Source organism: Mus caroli, unplaced genomic scaffold, assembly GCF_978045245.1.
Source record: "Mus caroli unplaced genomic scaffold, Mus_caroli_1 scaffold_2, whole genome shotgun sequence".
Lineage (NCBI taxonomy): Eukaryota > Metazoa > Chordata > Mammalia > Rodentia > Muridae > Mus > Mus caroli.
The window spans coordinates 93,290,765-93,309,230 of record NW_028227257.1 but is presented as its reverse complement, the minus strand read 5'-3'; the positions used below and the strand labels follow the sequence as shown (position 1 = coordinate 93,309,230).

The 18,466-nt window shown below is 39.2% G+C and overlaps 1 protein-coding gene across 1 annotated transcript; it reads right to left on the bottom strand.

Moving 5' to 3' along the window:
- Nucleotides 1-13,785: 13,785 nt before the first annotated feature.
- LOC110290117 (olfactory receptor 5J3-like) lies at nucleotides 13,786-14,724 on the bottom strand. Its single transcript, XM_021156601.2, has one exon. The coding sequence runs from the start codon at nucleotides 14,722-14,724 to the stop codon at nucleotides 13,786-13,788; it is 939 nt and encodes a 312-aa protein (XP_021012260.1).
- Between the last annotated feature and the right edge of the window lie 3,742 nt (nucleotides 14,725-18,466).

The following is an 18,466-nucleotide window of genomic DNA, read 5'->3' as shown; positions in this document are numbered from 1 at the left end:
TTGCTCTTGGACTAAATCTATGCGTTGATTCACTAGCAATAACCTGCCTTGAATCTGGTATAAGCTAGATGTCCAGCCTCCATGGCCGTGGTCACCGTAGAGGACAATTTATTTATGGTGGCAGCCGACCGCACTGTGCCCGAAAGGGTCAGGGCCGAAGCAGTAACCGATGCTGTTACAGCGGTGGCTGCGATGATGCCCACAATTACGGCAGAAATTCCAAAATCTCTCCTTTCTCTGAATAATGCCATTGAACTTGGGGCCTCCACAGGAACAGGCACAAATCGGGGCAGGCGTGCTACCAGGGCCAAGGGGAACTCAGAAGCATTCCAGCACAGAACATAATAACATGGTTGCATCATACAATCAAGCTTATCGGAATTACTTGGCAAGGAAGCATTACTAACAATCTAAAGAAAAGGGGGCCATACGCATATTGGCATCCTGACTAAGGCAAAGGGGAATGCGAGTCCTCCTTTGCATGGCAGAACGGGGCCAACTTTGGTTGTCTGAGACCTTCAGAATAATTAGCCCGGGGCCAGGTTCCAAATAATTCTGTAAAATTCCCGCCCCAATGTGTAGCATTTGTCCATCCATTAATAATATTTGACATAGATTGAGTATGTAACCCAATATAACTGGGCACCGTCCCATTGATGCTAAAGCATAGGCTACCCAGAAGGTAGTGAGTTCTATTATCCACTACTCGTTCTATTTGAGAATCCCAGGGCAAAAACGGAAGGCCTAATTCTTTATCAGTAATAAACAAGCGAGGGAAAACTTGGGCGTTATACATCACTGGCATTGGAAGTGGGAAGGTTGACATGATTCCCCATCGAAACTCATGTGTCCTTATCATTGGCACTAGGGTTATCCACAGAAAGGTCAGGAGAATGATCATCTTCTTGGTTTATACTTCGTGTTAGCCGCTCCGGGATCCAAAAAGGATTTTGTTCACTCTGTGGAAAAACACAAACAGCTCCCCTGGATCTTATTAGGATAGGATCCGGGCCTTTCCATTGATTAGTCAACACATCCTTCCATTTTACCAATTCTTTTGGTCTCTTTGGTTCCGAGCAGTGGCGCTCTGCAGCGCTCCTTCCTGCATCGTCCAGGTTTAAGAAATTTAGAGTAAAGAGTGCCATGGATAGTGCCACTCTTGGGCCAGGGGGCAACTCTGTTATCGCTCCCCCTTTCTGTTTAAATAAATAGGATTTGAGCGTTCGATGAGCTCTTTCAATGATGCCTTGTCCTTGAGGGTTATAAGGAAGTCCAGTGATATGGGTCACCTGCATTTGTGCACAGAATTGTTTGAATTTATTTGAGGTATAAGCAGGTCCATTGTCTGTCTTAAGACATTTTGGTCTACCCCAGGCACTCCAGGCCTCGAGGCAATGTTGAATTACATGAGATGTCCTTTCTCCTGAAAGTGGAGTTGCAAATAACACACCAGAACAAGTGTCAATAGACACATGAACGTATTGCGTCTTACCAAAAGATGCAATATGAGTGACATCCATCTGCCAAACTTGTAGGGGGGAGAGTCCCCTCGGATTGACACCATAATGAGGTGTGGGCAGAAACTGACAACAGTTTTGGCACTGTGTGACTATCTCGCGGGCTTCTTTCCTTGTTAAAGAGAAGCGCCGGCGAAGTGTTTCAGAGGTAACATGAAACTTACTATGAAAATTTTTGGCGGCCTCTAGTGGTGAGGATAGTGCTGTGGCCACAAGTCGCGTAGCCTGATCTGCCAGCTCATTACCCTCTGTCATGGGGCCAGGGAGTCCAGAATGGGCTCTCATATGTACGATATAAAAGGGATGTTTTCTTTGTAATAGAAGGTTTCTAATCTGTTCAAAGGTTTGTGCTACCCTACTAGAAGGTTTTATTAGGCCCGCAGTTTCTAGCAGGCGAACTGCATTAACCACATACAAGGAATCAGAAATAATATTGAGCGGGCAATCAAATTGCTGTAAAACTTCTAATACTATCAAACACTCAACAATTTGAGGGGAAACCTCCGAATATTGTCTGATATGGGTAATGTTATTAACTACATAGGCCCCTTGCCCGGTTTTGGAGCCATCTGTATAAATTACAAGACCATTTTTAAGTGGGGAATGACTTGTTACTTTGGGAAAAACTAATGGATGGGTCAGGGCAAAGTGTAACAATGGGTGCTTTGGATAATGATTATCAAATTTTCCACTAAATGTGACACATAGAATGGACCAATCATTAGAAGCAGCAGCTAACACCTGTATTTGATTAGGGGTATAGGGAATGACAATGATATTAGGTTCAAGGCCGAAGTATTTGATTGTCATTTTTAATCCCTTTAATGCTAATTGTGCTACTGCGGCCGGATACCAATCGATAATCTTGGCAGGGGAGGCTTGTGGATGAACCCAGCATAGGGGCCCCTCTTGCCAAATGACAGCAGTTGGTAAGCCTCGAGTGTCCAAGATACATAACAAAACCGGCTTGGAATAATCTATTCTAACAAGCTGCGCTTGACTTATTGCTTTTTCTACTTTATTAAGTGCCTCCACTGCCAAAGGATTCAATTTTCTAGGAGAGGTGATATGAGAATCCCCTTCCAAGATATCAAACAGGGGTTTCAATTCTGTTGAAGGGATTTTTAAAAAAGGTCTAAGCCAATTGATATCTCCCAACAATTTTTGAAAGTCATTTAAAGTATGTAAATTATCCATCCTGATTTCTATTTTTTGTGGCTTAATAATGTTGGGCTGTATAAAAGAACCTAGAAACTGTCCAGAGTCTGCCAATTGCACCTTTTCAGTGGCTATCTGTAGCCCCCATTGCTCTAATGTTTTCTGTAACACAGGAAAAACCTGTTGCAGTACAGATGGATTCTTATGGCAAAGCAGGACGTCATCCATGTAATGGATAGACACTATTTGTGGAAATTGTCTCTTTATCGGGGCGAGTGCTTGGTCTACATACAGTTGGCAGATAGTAGGGCTATTGGCCATCCCTTGGGGCAAGACTCTCCATTGATACCTCTTATCTGGCTCTGTATGATTGATAGAGGGGACACTAAAGGCAAAGCGAGGTCTATCCGCAGGGTGTAACGGTATGGAAAAAAAGCAATCTCTGATGTCTATAATGAGGATGTTCCAGCCCTTAGGAAGGGCGAACAGCATAGGTAATCCTCTCTGTACAGGCCCTAACAGGGACATCTGTCCATTTATAGCTCTTAAATCATGTAACAGACGCCATTTGCCAGACTTTTTCTTTATTACAAATATGGGGGTGTTCCAGGGGGAAGTAGAGGGTTCAATATGGCCGAGTTTTAGTTGTTCTGCAATAATTTGTGTTACAACGCTCAATTTCTCGGAGGTTAGCGGCCACTGAGGAACCCACACAGGATCCTCCGTTTTCCATGGTATAGGTCGTACTGCCTCAGTGGCGCCTAGGAAAAACCCAGGCCTGCTCTGTCCTTATTGGCCTTGTGTGAGATTGGGCGCAGTTCGCCTTGTTCATTGCGTCCCAAACCCTGGCCTTCTTGATAACCCATTTTCTCCATCATTTCTCTAAGACGTAATGAATAATCATTGGTCAGAGTCAGTCCTAAATCTGTCATAACATCTCTCCCCCAGAGATTTACAGGTAGGGGTAGAACATAGGGGGAAAAGCATCCTTTTAAACCTTCTGGTGACGTCCAGACCAGCCGGTTGGTACTAATGTCTGGACTGGATTGATACCCCAGGCCTTGTAAAGAATGAGAAGATTTTGTCACTGGCCAAGCTTTAGGCCACCAATGTGTGGAAATAATACTCTTATCAGCTCCGGTGTCAAGAATGCCCTCAAAATTTTTACCATTTATGTTAAGGATTAATTTCGGGCGCGAATCAAGTGACAATGTCAAATAGGCCGAATCCATTTCTGAAGATCCCATAAGTTTTTTTATCTTGATTGGGTAATTCTCCCAGCAGCGGGAGGAGGAGGAGCTGAGCAATCCTGTCCCCTTTTTTAATAGAAAATACACCATGAGGGCTGGAGCATAGAATCTGCATATTTGGGATGTGTTGATTATCTGTTATGCCTGGATGGACTATTAGTCCGCATGCGGTAAGGGCACCACGGCCAATGATAAGTCCCACCGCGTTGTCCGGTATGGGAGGCCCTAAGGGCATGGCAGGGACAGGTTGAACCCCCATCTGAGGTGTTAATAAGATTGAGGTGGTGGCGCACAAGTCCATTCTTGTGCCTTGGCTTGATCTGCCTCCTCGCTCAGGGGACTGGTCCCAGCGAATTGGGTCCCGTATTTTTGAGGGCCCCAGGGCCGGGGGCCCGCAGGCCCGTTTTTTGGCTCCTGTCTAACAGGGATAGCAGGCGGGAGGAGGTTGCCTTTAATGTCTCTAGTTGATCTGCATTGACTGACTGGATGGTAACCCTTTCTACATCGGGAACATAGGGTAAGAGTTCTCTGGTTTTGCTTAGGTGCCCGGCAATCTTTTGCGAGATGCCCTGATTTCCCACAGTTGAAGCAGGTGCGACTGCTGCCCCCCGTAGGGGGAGGTCGCCTTTGTGCCTGTAAAATGGCTGCGGCGAGCCCAGAGTTACTCAACGGTCCACCAATCTCTCTACATATTCTAAGCCATTCTGACAATCCCTTGTTTTTCCTCGGCGCTATTGCACTTCTGCACTCCTGAGTGGCTTGTTCAAAGATTAATTGCTCTATAAAGGGTCCGGCACAATCAGGATCCCCGAAAATCTTTCCTGCTACCTCCATCATCCTGGCCACATAGTCTGAGAATGGTTCCTGAGGTCCCTGTATAATCTTGGTGAGCTGATTACTAGTTTCTCCTTTACGGTTGAGTGATTTCCATGCTCGTATAGCAGTACTGGATATTTGGGCATAAGCTCCCCAATGATAATTGACCTGATCTGCTGCATAAGGACCCTGTCCTGTAAGGAGTTCAAAGGTCCAGTCTCTTTGCTCTGGGGTCAGGGCTGCGGCATTAGTCCTAGCCTGGGCCTGTGCCACCTCATGCCATAGGGCCTTCCATTCCATGTATTGTCCCATGCTTGGTAGCACAGCTTTCGCCACTGTTTGCCAGTCACTGGGCGTCAGGGCGGTTAATGCCAGTCGATCTAACTGCATTAGAGTAAAACTGGCATTTGCTCCAAACTTTCTAACTGATTCTGCAAGCTCCTTTATTTGGTTATAATCAAGAGGAGCATATACTCTCCCACCATCTTGCTCATAGACAGGGTAAGCGAGCCTGAGCTTGCGATGCACCTTTTCAGGTAACAATGAGAAAGCTTTAGGGCGTATCTCATAAGGTGGTGGGGCAGAGGGAACTGTCTGTACGGGATTCCTGGGTAAAGCATTAGGTTTTGTTGAAATGGCAGGTTTAGAGGTCCGTTTATTTAACGGCCTCTCATCAGGATAATACCTCTCTCTCTCATATCTGGTTGCTTCCTCATCAAGTTCTTCCTCTTCCTCTGTATCTAGTCTCCCACTCTCTGCTCCGGATGACTCTTCAGAGCTTTGAATATTGAGTGCTTCAAGCTCTTGGGTTGGGTACAACCCAGGCTTAGATATAGGTTGAAAAATCGGTACTCCCTCGGAGTCCGATTCCTCATGTGGGGAGGCAGGTATACTGCTTGTTCCCCTCTCTCCCGCCCTCTTAGGCTTCCTGGGAGGTCCTTTTTCACTTTTATTCTTTGGGATCCTCTTCCTAGTTTGTGCACGTGCACCCATCCTCTCACTACGCTCAGATTCTGACATGCCATCCTGAACGGTCTCCAACGCTATTTGTCCCTTTTTTCTGACTTCCTCACATGTTTCATCCTCAAGGCAGTTTTTGATCATCTTCCAAACTGCTTTGGTGCCCATACGTAAGTCGGGGCACAAATCAAGATCCTTCCCCAATTTTTTCCATGAGGCCAAGGTCAAGGAGCCAGAAACGGCATACCAAGGTGCAACTCTATCTACCTCCTCAACAAAGTGCTTAAGAACCTTGTCCCCTAGCTTTAGGTCTCTTTTCTTAAGGAGATTTTCAAGTGATGTTTGGATTGACTGTGACGACCCCATAACGGGTCAAAAGTAACCGCAGCTTATCTACGTCCGCCTTAAGTCACTGTTAGAATCAAAAAGATGTCTTGGCGCGGCCCACGGCTTATCTACGTCCGACTTACGGCAACAGCGAGAAACCGAAAGTACGGCTCGCCTTTCTGCTCTTTCATTTACAAGAGACTAATTTGGCGCCGTGATGGAGTGCAACGCCGCTTATCTACAACGGACTGATATGCTGTTGGAAACTTGTTAACACCACCGCCTATGTTCACAGATATAACTGGCCAGGAGGAAGAGTAGAAGAGCTAAAATAACGATGATAATGGCCTCTGGAAATCCAAACCACAATCCGGACAAACCCAATACCTGGGAAAGAGTTAAAGAAAAGAGTTCATGTTCAGGCATACCTTTCCGATGCGTAGTCTAGCCACAGTTCTGAACCCTCCCCGTCGCCGAGGGGTCTCCGAAGGTGCTGACGATGGTCTGGTCACAATTCCCGGGTTTTTCGGCACCAAATGTCCCGCGCTAATTTTCCCGCCAGCAAGAAACAACGCGGCACATAAACAGGATCCTTCTGTAGCAAGCTTTAATGCATCTTGAGAGGGAGAGCATCAGCTTCACAAGGCGGAGACCCCAAGCCCGAAAACCGCCTCCCTTATATAGGAGATTTCTCTCGCCTCGGACGTGGCGATTCCCTATAGGCCAAATTCTTGTCACCCGAGGTGACGTTGTCAGGTGGGCAACTGGCACCATTAACGGTTAATGCCAGCACATGCGCGGATCACTTGTTCATCTCCAGAGGCAGGCGATGTCGGCGCCATCTTATAATGGCGACGATGTGGGGTGGCGCCCCACAAATGCTATCCCAAAAGTCCCCCATGCTCTGCCCCCCCAACCGACTCCCCTACCCACCCACTCCCACTTTTTGGCCCTGCCGTTCCCTTGTACTGGAGCATATAAAGTTTGCATGACCAATGGGACTCTCTTTCCAGTGATGGCCGAATAGGCCATCCAATAGCTGACTGTGAGCATCCACTTATGTGATTGCTAGGCCCCGGCATAATCTCACAAGAGACAGCTATATCAGGGTCTTTTCAGCAAAATCTTGCTAGTGTATGCAATGGTGTCAGCGTTTGGAGGCTAATTATGGGATGGATCCCTGGATATGGCGGTCTCTAGATGGTCCATCCTTTTGTCTCAGCTCCAAACTTTGTCTCTGTAACTCCTTCCATGGGTGTTTTGTTCCCAATTCTAAGAAGGGGCAAAGTGTCCACACTTTGGTCTTCATTCTTCTTGAGTTTCATGTGTTTCGCAATCTTATATGTTCACAGGCATCTCTCTCTTTAGGTTAGGGACATTTTCTTCTATAATTATGTTGAAATTATTCACTGACACTTTAATTTGGGAATCTTCACTCTCTGCTATACCTATTATCCTTAGGTTTGGACTTATTGAGTCCTGAATTTCCTGGATGATTTGGGTTAGGAGCTTTTTGAATTTTGCATTTTCTTTGGCTGTTGTTTCAATGTTTTCTATGGTGTCTCTTGCACCTGAGATTCTTTCTTCCATCTCTTGTATGTTGTTGGTGATGCTTGTATCTATGATTCCTGATCTCTTTCTTAGGTTTTCTAACTCCAGGATTGTCTCCCTTTGTGATTTCTTTATTGTTTCTAGTTCCATTTTTAGATATTTGATGGCTTTGTTCATTTCCTTCACTTGTTTTATTGCGTTTTCTGGTAATTCTTTAAGGGATTTTTGTGTTTTCTCTTTAAGTGCTTCTACCTGTTTACTTGGGTTCTCCTGTATTTCTTTAAGGGAGTGTTTTATGTCCTTCTTAAAGTCCTTTATCATTATCATGAGAAGTGGTTTTTAAATCTGAATCTTGCTTTTCCAGTGTGATTTCCAGTGTTATGGTGTATCCAGGACTTGCTATGGTGAAAGAATTGGGTTCTGGTAATGCAAAGTAACCTTGGTTTCAGTTGTTTATATTCTTGAGCTTGCTTCCCATCATTTGATTATCTCTAGTGCTATCTACCCTCACTATAAGTGACTGGAGCCCATCCTTCCTTTGATCATGGTTGTGTCATAACTCCTCAGAGATCAGCTGTCTCTGTGATCCTGTGATTCTGGGGTCCTGTTGTCCTAAGATCCTGGGTGTGTCAAAGGTCCTGGGTGTCAGGCTGCCTCTGGGACCCTGAGATCCTGGTGTGACCAAGCTCCTGGGATCCTGGGATCCTATGATCCTGTGTTTCTGGGTGTGTTAGAGCGTCTTGGTGTGGAGCTTTTCTGGGGTGTTGTGGGACTGGCTGAGGAGTTTGCGCTCTATTCTGAAGTTGATATTCTAAAGTGGGTTACATTGAGGTGGTGAAAAGTAATATCATAAGATTAAGTGAACCTCACTACCAGTTATTAATTACTTTATGAGTAAGTAAGCTCCAGGAAATGAGGTAGAGATCCTGCTAGAAAAGTACAGGTGTCTGAATTCTAATATCTTACTTATGTGTTCTTTGTTTTCTTATTCTTCTCTCATACATTATATCCAGACCAGAGTTCCTCTTCTCTCCACTCCCACCTCCCATCTAACCTAGATTCTCTCCTCCATTTCTCATCATAAAAGAGCAGGCTTCTCAGAGATATCAACTGAACATGGCATAACAAGATTTAATAAAATGAGGCTCAAACCACCATCCTTAGACAGTATGTCCATCATGAGCCTAATATAAACAGTGCATATTGACTTAATACAAACATCTTAATATTTATTTAATGGCAGTTTTAGGATAAAATACTCAGAAACAAAACAAACAAAATTAACTATAGTTTATGATTTCCTAGGTTTTTTTTTTGTAATTATGCACATTCCTTCTAATAATCATATATAAATGAATAATGTATTAGAATTACCTTTTGCATGGTATTGAACCATTTATGAATAAAAGAAGTCATGGATTTTTGTGCACATTAAATATACTTATTGGGTTTTTATATCATTTGAGGCTTATTTTTTACATTAATGATTCAAGTAATCCGCAGTTATTTGTAATTTGAGAAGAGGGAGTCTATAATTTTATAGTTAGGTACAGAAGCTCTTAGCATTCCTCTGGTATGTAACCCATAAGCTAAAAAAAACTATCCTTTCATGATATGCTTATTTTTATTAATATCACATGGTGCAGACTGTGACATGTGAAAGAGAAAACAGAGGATAAAAAATTCTTCTTTTTACAATGATTTGATTCCATATGATTATATAAAAAACACTCTGTAGAAATATAACACCCTCCATACTATCATTCACTGGTAATCTTAAAGGATTACCATGATCCTGTCATGTGCCACTTGCCAACCTTATGAACTTCCTACTTCCTCTTATTGCAGTCCGATTCCAATTGCATCATGGACATACTGTAACCTCATGACCCAGTGGGGCACAGAACAATATTATAATGTAGTAAAAGAAAAACAAAAATACCTGTAGTAATTAAGATATATATGAAAGATTCAATTCAACAAGGATTTATTACATATAAGTAATGATTCTTTGTTTATTTAAATTGAAAATAAGTTTCTCATATAATATATCCTGACCATGATCTCCTCAGTAGATAGTTCCCCAAATTCCTTCCATCCCCCCTTCCCATTTCAATGTACCCCCTTTCTGTCTCTAATAAGAAAACAATGAAATGGTGAGAAGATTGAAGCAATCCCACTAAAATCAGGGACTAGACAAGGCTGTCCACTCTCCCCATACCTATTCAACATTGTACTTGAAGTCCTTGCCAGAGCAATTCGACAACAAAAGGAGATCAAGGGGATACAAATTGGAAAAGATGAAGTCAAAATATCACTTTTTGCAGATGATATGATAGTATATATAAGTGACCCTAAAAATTCCACCAGAGAACTCCTAAACATGATAAACAGCTTTGGTGAAGTAGCTGGATATAAAATTAACTCAAACAAGTTAAAGGCCTTTCTCTGCACAAATAATAAACAGGCTGAGAAAGAAATTAGGGAAACAACACCCTTCTCAATAGTCACAAATAATATAAAATATATTGGCATGACTCTAACTAAGGAAGTGTAAGATCTGTATAATAAAAACTTCAAGTCTCTGAAGAAAGAAATTAAAGAAGATCTCAGGAGATGGAAAGATCTCCCATGCTCATGGATTGGCAAGATCAATATTGTAAAAATGGCTATCTTGCCAAAAGCAATCTACAGATTCAATGCAAACCCCATCAAAATTCCAACTCAATTCTTCAACGAATTAGAAAGAGCAATCTGCAAATTCATCTGGAATAACAAAAAATCTAGGATAGCAAAAACTCTTCTCAAGGATAAAAGAACTTCTGGTGGCATCACCATGCCTGACCTAAAGGTTTACTACAGAGCAATTGTGATAAAAACTGCGAGGTACTGGTATAGAGACAAACAAGTAGACCAATGGAATAGAATTGAACACCCAGTAATGAACCCACACACCTATGGTCACTTGATCTTCGACAAGGGTGCTAAAACCATCCAGTGGAAGAAAGACAGCATTTTCAACAAATGGTGCTGGCACAACTGGTTTTTATCCTGTAGAAGAATGCAAATTGATCCATTCCTATCTCCTTGTACCAAGGTCAAATCTAAGTGGATCAAGGAACTTCACATAAAACCAGAGACACTGAAACTTATAGAGGAGAAAGTGGGGAAAAGCCTCAAAGATATGGGCACAGGGAAAAAATTCCTGAATAGAACAGCAATGGCTTGTGCTGTAAGATTGAGAATTGACAAATGGGACCTCATGAAACTGCAAAGCTTCTGCAAGGCAAAAGACACCGTCAATAAGACAAAAAGACCACCAACATATTGGGAAAGGATCTTTACCTATCCTAAATCAGATAGGGGAATAATATCCAATATATATAAAGAACTCAAGAAGGTGGACTCCATAAAATCAAATAACCCCATTAAAAAATGGGGCTCAGACCCGAACAAAGAATTTTCACCTGAGGAATACCGAATGGCAGAGAAGCACCTGAAAAAATGTTCAACATCCTTAATGATCAGAGAAATGCAAATCAAAAAAACCCTGAGATTCTACTTCACACCAGTCAGAATGGCTAAGATAAAAAATTCAGGTGACAGCAGATGCTGTCGAGGATGTGGAGAAAGAGGAACACTCCTCCATTTTTGGTGGGATTGCAAGCTCGTACAACTACTCTGGAAATCAGTCTGGCGGTTACTTAGAAAATTAGACATTGTACTACCGGAGGATCCAGCAATATCTCTCCTGGGCATATATCCAGAAGATGTCCCAACCGGTAAGGAGGACACATGCTCCACTATGTTCCTAGCAGCCTTATTTATAATAGCCAGAAGCTGGAAAGAACCCAGATGCCCCTCAACAGAGGAATGGATACAAAAAATGTGGTACATTTACACAATGGTGTACTACTCAGCTATTAAAAAGAATGAATTTATGAAATTCCTAGGCAAATTGATGGACCTGGAGGGCATCATCCTGAGTGAGGTAACACAATCACATAGGAACTCACACAATATGTACTCACTGATAAGTGGATATTAGTCCAAAACTTAGGATACCCAAGATATAAGATACAATTTGCTAAACACATGAAACTCAAGAAAAATTAAGACTGTAGTGTGGACACTATGTCCCTCCTTAGAATTGGGAACAAAACACCAATGGAAGGAGTTACAGAGACAAAGTTTGGAGCTGTGATGAAAGGATGGACCATCTAGAGACTGCTATATCCAGGGATCTACCCCATAATCAGCTTCCAAATGCTGACACCATTGCATACACTAGCAAGATTTTGCTGAAAGGACCCAGATGTAACTGTCTCTTGTGAGACAATGCCGGGGCCTAGCAAACACAGAAATGGATGCTCACAGTCAGCTAGTGGATTGATCACAGGGCTCCCAATGGAGGAGCTAGAGAAAGTATCCAAGGAACTAAAGGGATCTGCAACTCTATAGGTGGAACAACATTATGAACTAGCCAGTACCCCGGAGCTCTTGTCTCTAGCTGTATATGTATCAAAAGATTGCCTAGTCGTCCATCACTGGAAAGAGAGGCCCATTGGACATGCAAACTTTATATGCCCCAGTACAGGGTGAACTCCAGGGCTAAAAAAAAATGGGAATGGGTGGGTAGGGAAGTGTGGGGGAAGAGACTATGAGGGACTTTTGGGATAGCATTGGAAATGTAAATGAGGAAAATACGTAATAAAAATATATATATATAAAATAAAACAATGGTCTTCTACGGAATAATACTAAAATAAAATAAAATAAAGTAAAATAAAAACAAAAGTAGCAAAATAATAGTATAAGGAGAAGGAAGGAAAAGAAAACCAAAAAAGGCAGAAGGCAAAAATACAGATACAGATATCTTTTAATTCCCATACTCATGAATCTTATGAAAACATTATACAAGGAGCCATAAGATACACAGAAAGAACTGTAAAATAAGAACAGAATACATACATACAGGATATGTAATTTATATGCATGAATTCATATATACTTATGTATTTAAAATAAAATACAAATGGAAATATGGTAAATTTTAAAACAAAACAAAACAAAAATATCACAGCATTAAATTATGAGACTTGGAACCTCAAAAGATGACATTGAGTTTATTTTCTTTTGGTCATGTATGGTTAGGAATATGGTGTACTCTTATAATTATTTTTCCCCAGGGAGTTTATTTCTCTCTTGGAGAAAACTAATTTTTTCTGCCAAATGGTTATCAATTGGAGATACCTTCTGGTATAGGGATGGAAACATATGTCTATACTTTTTTTTTTTTTTAACTAGAGGACACCATCTAGTACAGACTTCCACAGGCTCTGTGTATGCAGCCTCAGACTCTGTGAGGTCATATGCATGTTTATTTTGATATCCTCCAACCCCTCTGTCTTCCACTTTTTCTACTTCTTCAACAGGTTACACTGATACCTGATGAGAGTGGTTTGACTTAGACATCCAATTTAGGGATGAGTATTCAAATATGTCTCCCCCTCTGCATATTATCTGATGATTGGCTTCTTTATTTGTTCCCATCTACTGCAGGAAGAAGTTTCTCTGAATAATGGATAAACGCATAGCTTATCAATAAGTATAGCAAAATGTCATTAAGAAGTATTTTTGGTATCTTTCTGTAGTATATCAGACATATATGTTTTTCACACTAAGCCCTTAAGCTATCTAGTCTCATGTTCTTGGTTAATTAAACAGCATCAGGCATGTGTTCAGTTTTACCTAAATACCCACTTAATGGCCAGTCTTCCTTGTTATATTATAGTGAAGAACTCTTTTCATTCCTTACTTATCTACTACTATTATTTGCAACTTCTTAGTTAAGTTTCTATGTCAGAGAAACAGGTATTCCATATCAGTTAGTTTATTTAAAAGTTTAAGTCACAAGCAACATTTTTGTAGCCATTTACAAGTTATATACAAGATTATATACAAAATTGGACACAATAATTTCTTCTTTTATGAAGGCTTTGTAGAGCCATGTAAAAGAATCCATGAAAACTATGTAATTAGAGACATGATAAGTTTTCTCTCAGAAAATACAGTATTTGATTAATAAAAATGACTAAATTATTTTGGTCTAATGTTCTTCCTGCCTTTTATAAAAGATAAATAAATTTTAAAAATACTACTTTGAAGATTCACACCAAGCTTTCTAAGTCAGAGAAGTGACATATTCAAGAGGTTCTCCTCTCCCTACCAATGAACTTCTTGGCTGCTTCTTTCACATCTTTGTTCCTCAGACTGTAAATTAGAGGATTTAGCATGGGGATGACTAAGGTGTAAAACACAGCAGAGACTTTTTCCTGTTCCATGGAGTACTGAGAACTGGGCTGGATATAACTAAATGTCACAGAACCATAAAATAATATCACAGCTGTCAGGTGTGAAGCACAAGTGGAGAAGGCTTTGCGCCTTCCCTCAGCTGAACGGATTCTCAGGATGGCAATGATAATGTGGATATAGGACACCATGACAATGATGAAAGTGAAAATAGCTATCACTCCAGAGAAGATCAAAAGCAGCATCTCATTGATGTGTGCATCAGAACATGAAAGCTTCAAAAGAGGAGGGATGTCACAGGAGAAGTGATTCACAATGTTGGGACCACAAAAGTCCAGTCTGAGTAAACCTATTGTGTGAGTCAGGGAATTAATGAGGCCACCCAAGTAACATGCAAGAACCATCTGACTGCAGATGCTGTGGGTCATAATAACTGTATACATTAATGGGTTTGCGATTGTCACATAACGATCATAAGCCATCATAGACAGAAGAATACCTTCTGTAGTTACGTATACTGCAAAAAAGAAACTCTGAAGAACACAGCCAAAGAATGTGCTAGACTTGTGTTCTGAGAGAAAATCGATGAGCATTTTAGGAGCAATGACAGTAGAGTAGCAGATGTCACAAAAAGAGAGGTTACTAAGAAAGAAGTACATTGGTGTATGAAGGTGGGCATTCAGCCAGATCAAGATAATCATCCCCCAATTACCCGCAAGTATGATGAGATACACTATACTGAAAAGCAAAAAGAGAGGAACCTGACAATTAGGATTTTCTGTTAAGCCAAGGAGCATGAATTCCTTGACACCTGTATGATTCCAAACTCTCATGTTTTCAATAGTCTACAGCTCCTTGTTATCATGAGATGTAAATAAAAAATAAATACCTAAAAATATTTCTTCCAGGATCTGAGAGTCATTATATGAGACACCGAGATTGTGCTGTGGTAGATGAAATAGAGAAACCTCAGCAGTAGCCCATAGTGTGCTACAAGAGCTATACAATGAGACTCAAATAATTGCAACGAACACTTGTTTATTCCATTGTCAATCAACTCAGAATAGGAAAGGATAAGAAAAACTCTTTTATGACACAAAGATCTTCATTGGTAGAATTAAGATTTGAGTACAGAGTGTTTGAACTAAAACTCTCTTATTCTCTATTATTTCTCACCCTTCTACATAGGTGGGACATAAGCTTGCCATAATATCTTGACAAAGAATCTTCAAACATCCTGGGAATAAGTCTTTCAATATATTTCAATTCCAGTTAATCTAAACATACTGACTTCAATACCATGCCCCCATACCCACTTTTCACAATACGTTACCTAAACCTTCTTCCTGGTTCTGTGACACATTTTCACAATACCATCTTATAGTTAGAGCCTTAATCAAGACAAAAAATTATAGATCACTATTTTCAAATGTTCCTTGTTTTCAGAATGATCAAGTATTATGAGTGTTATTTTACATAACGCTTCTTGCCTTTCATTCAAGTTTTTGCATTGCTGTAATGTAATTTTCAGTATTAAATTTAATGAAATAATCTATAGCATAGATTAAAAAAGAAACATATTGGGAAACAGCAAAACCTACAACTGTCTATATAGTTTTCTTTCAAAAAGTTAAGGTACAACTTCACCTAATTTCTTCTGAAATGATGCAGTTTTCCAATTCAATTTTAGTTTAGGTAAATGTCAGTATGCATATATTTTCTAACACAATCGATAAATGTCTAGCACTTATTATTATATGGCTATATGATTCTTTTGAAATAACGGAACACATTTATCATCAGCATCATGACTTTAAGCAGCTAATGTACTGTTACAAATATAAACATATTGATAAGTCACAGAATAACTAGCATATAAAATTAAAGTTGGACAAAGAACAAGAGGAATTAGTGAGTGCTATAATATTAATGGAATCAATTTCTGGTTAATTGTTGTTACTACATCATTTGCTGAAAAAATGGTGACTAAAAGTAACAAAGATTCATTCACTTCTAGATTGGACATCAGGAGCATAACAGTATCTGATTTCATAGGTGGAATCTACATAGCTATGAAGTCATACTCCTAGGAGGAATTCTAAAAGATGGATACATTTTGTAGCCAAGTACTCACCTTTGAGCCTCTAAATCAAACTCACTGCAGTAATAAGCCTTTCTTCTAAGAGAATAATAAATTGGATTTGCCTTTCTTCTAAGAGAATAATAAATTGAATTTGCCTTTCCTCACTGATTCTTCTTCCTTACTCATCTTTAAAGAACATTTGATTATGTACAGTTCCAACACTCATAATCCAAGGTATTTTTGCCTCTCATGTTCTTCCTCTGATTCACAGGTCAATTATTTGGTTCTACATATGAAGTTGTATGTATGCATCATTAGATTGAGATTTAAACATCAATAGGAATTATCAATCTGTCTGTCAAATGTAAAATATCCAATAAATTACTTTATATAAGATCCAGTATGAGATATGTAGTTGTGTAAAACAAACAAACAAACAAACAAACAAACAAACAAACAAACAAAAACAAAAACAAACAAACAGACAGACAAAACTATCCAAAGAAGAAAATACAGTAAGTTCAAAACCCAAAATAAAGCCCTCTATAGGGGTTTCTAAATGTTAAGTGAAAAGAATAACAAGAGAAAATGCAGAGGGTTTACCATTTTGTTTGTGGCCACTGAAATGTGTTTGAAAGCTCTCAGTGAGATGGGGGAAACATTTGATCAATACAATGGCTACCAAAGAACATTTCTATTTTCAATAGTTGTATTTTAGGATTTTATAATTAAACTCCTTCCTCAAATGTTTTTGCATAATAAAATCATGTTATTTTATATTGCTGCTCTAATTAACAGCTGTATTGAACTTTATGGAATGTAAATTTGTTTATTTTGTTATGAGATATGTATGTATCTCATTAAGCTCAATTAGCAATCTTTTTAACATTCAAATAATATTTTGTAAATTTGAAAAAGCCTGTGAGGCACCTGAGACTTCAAGAACATATTGGAAGCTCACATTTTTCAGGGAATATATTGTAAGCCTGGCATACTCTTCCATATTGATGGATATTGATTCATCACCATTGAAATGATCACTCTATAAGCTCAAGCCCATCCACTGAAACCTAGTCACCTTAGTCCCTGTCTATGTTCCAGATCACAGGCCTTTGGAAGAACAGTGAATCAGATATCACTCTATCCTAGTAAAAAGGAAAAGTGGCTGAAATGATATATTTAGAAATTAACTCTTTATTTTTGACATTAAAATGTAATTCAATCATTTTTCCATTTTCTTTTCTCCTTCCAAACTTAGGTCTTCACCCTTGCTCTCTTTCAAATCCATGACCTCCTGATAGAAATTAAAAGCTCATTTACAATAATAATGACTGAGTATTCGGTCCTCAAAAATTTTTACTCCTAAAGGAGTAATGTTCAAATTTTATTTTGCATCCTTTATATAGTGTGTCTGATATATCATCACAAATCAACCTATTTAAGTGAATATGACACTCTTTCAGAGTCATTATATGATTACAGGACAACATTCCTAATACATGTTCACCCAGGAACAAGAATACAATAAGAGTAGTCCTACAACCTTAAATGTTTTACCATAACAGTTAAAAATGGAACCCTACAAATCCTTATCAGATGAGCTAATGATTCACAAAATTTTATTATGTTCATACACAAGAACAGAGTTATTTTCATAAACAAACATATCACATCACATGATATTATTAGGAGAGGCATTTTTAAAACTTTTATAAAGTATTGACCATGTTTTACACATGAAAAATCAAGATATTGTATTGTAATTGAAAATTAATAGAGAAGTAAAGAAAAATATCATGTAATATTTATTGAATATAAAATTATCTATTTATATAAATTCTGCATTTAACTGCTATAGTTAGCCACAGTAGCAAAACGTGAATGAGATGGAACTACAAGTTAGATATATTACCTTGATATCAGCACACCACAGTGAATAATAGAACTGCTGTGACAAGTTTTCTAAGCTTTCTTAAAATCCAAACTGTGAACATGTCCTAGGATGGAAAACAAATGGAGAAAAATAGAAAATAATTCTTAAAATATTTCATTGGAATTCTTAATGAAAAATAGTTTCAAAACGTTTAAAAGTATTAGTAGTTTCTTAAATTAAATTAATTTATTTACTGAACTAATAGAGAATCATGCATTTTATACATATTTCAATTCTTAAAATTTTATTTTTTAAATTAGTGTAATATCTTTAATGTACAGGATGGATGTAGAAATAAATAACAGAAACATATTTAGTCTTACCTTATGCAAGAACAGTTAATATAACCATAATGTAAATTTGTATATATTATGTAAGTAATACTCTTTGTACATAAGATGTGGGAAGTTGAAAGATAAAAATCCTACAAATTAGAAAATAATATTTTAAATTGTTGACTGTGATGTTTCAATTAGACAATAGGAATGAACTTCTGCAATGTTCATGAAATAATAGAAAAATCAAAATCTTTAAAAGGAAATTTAGAAGTCTGTTACTT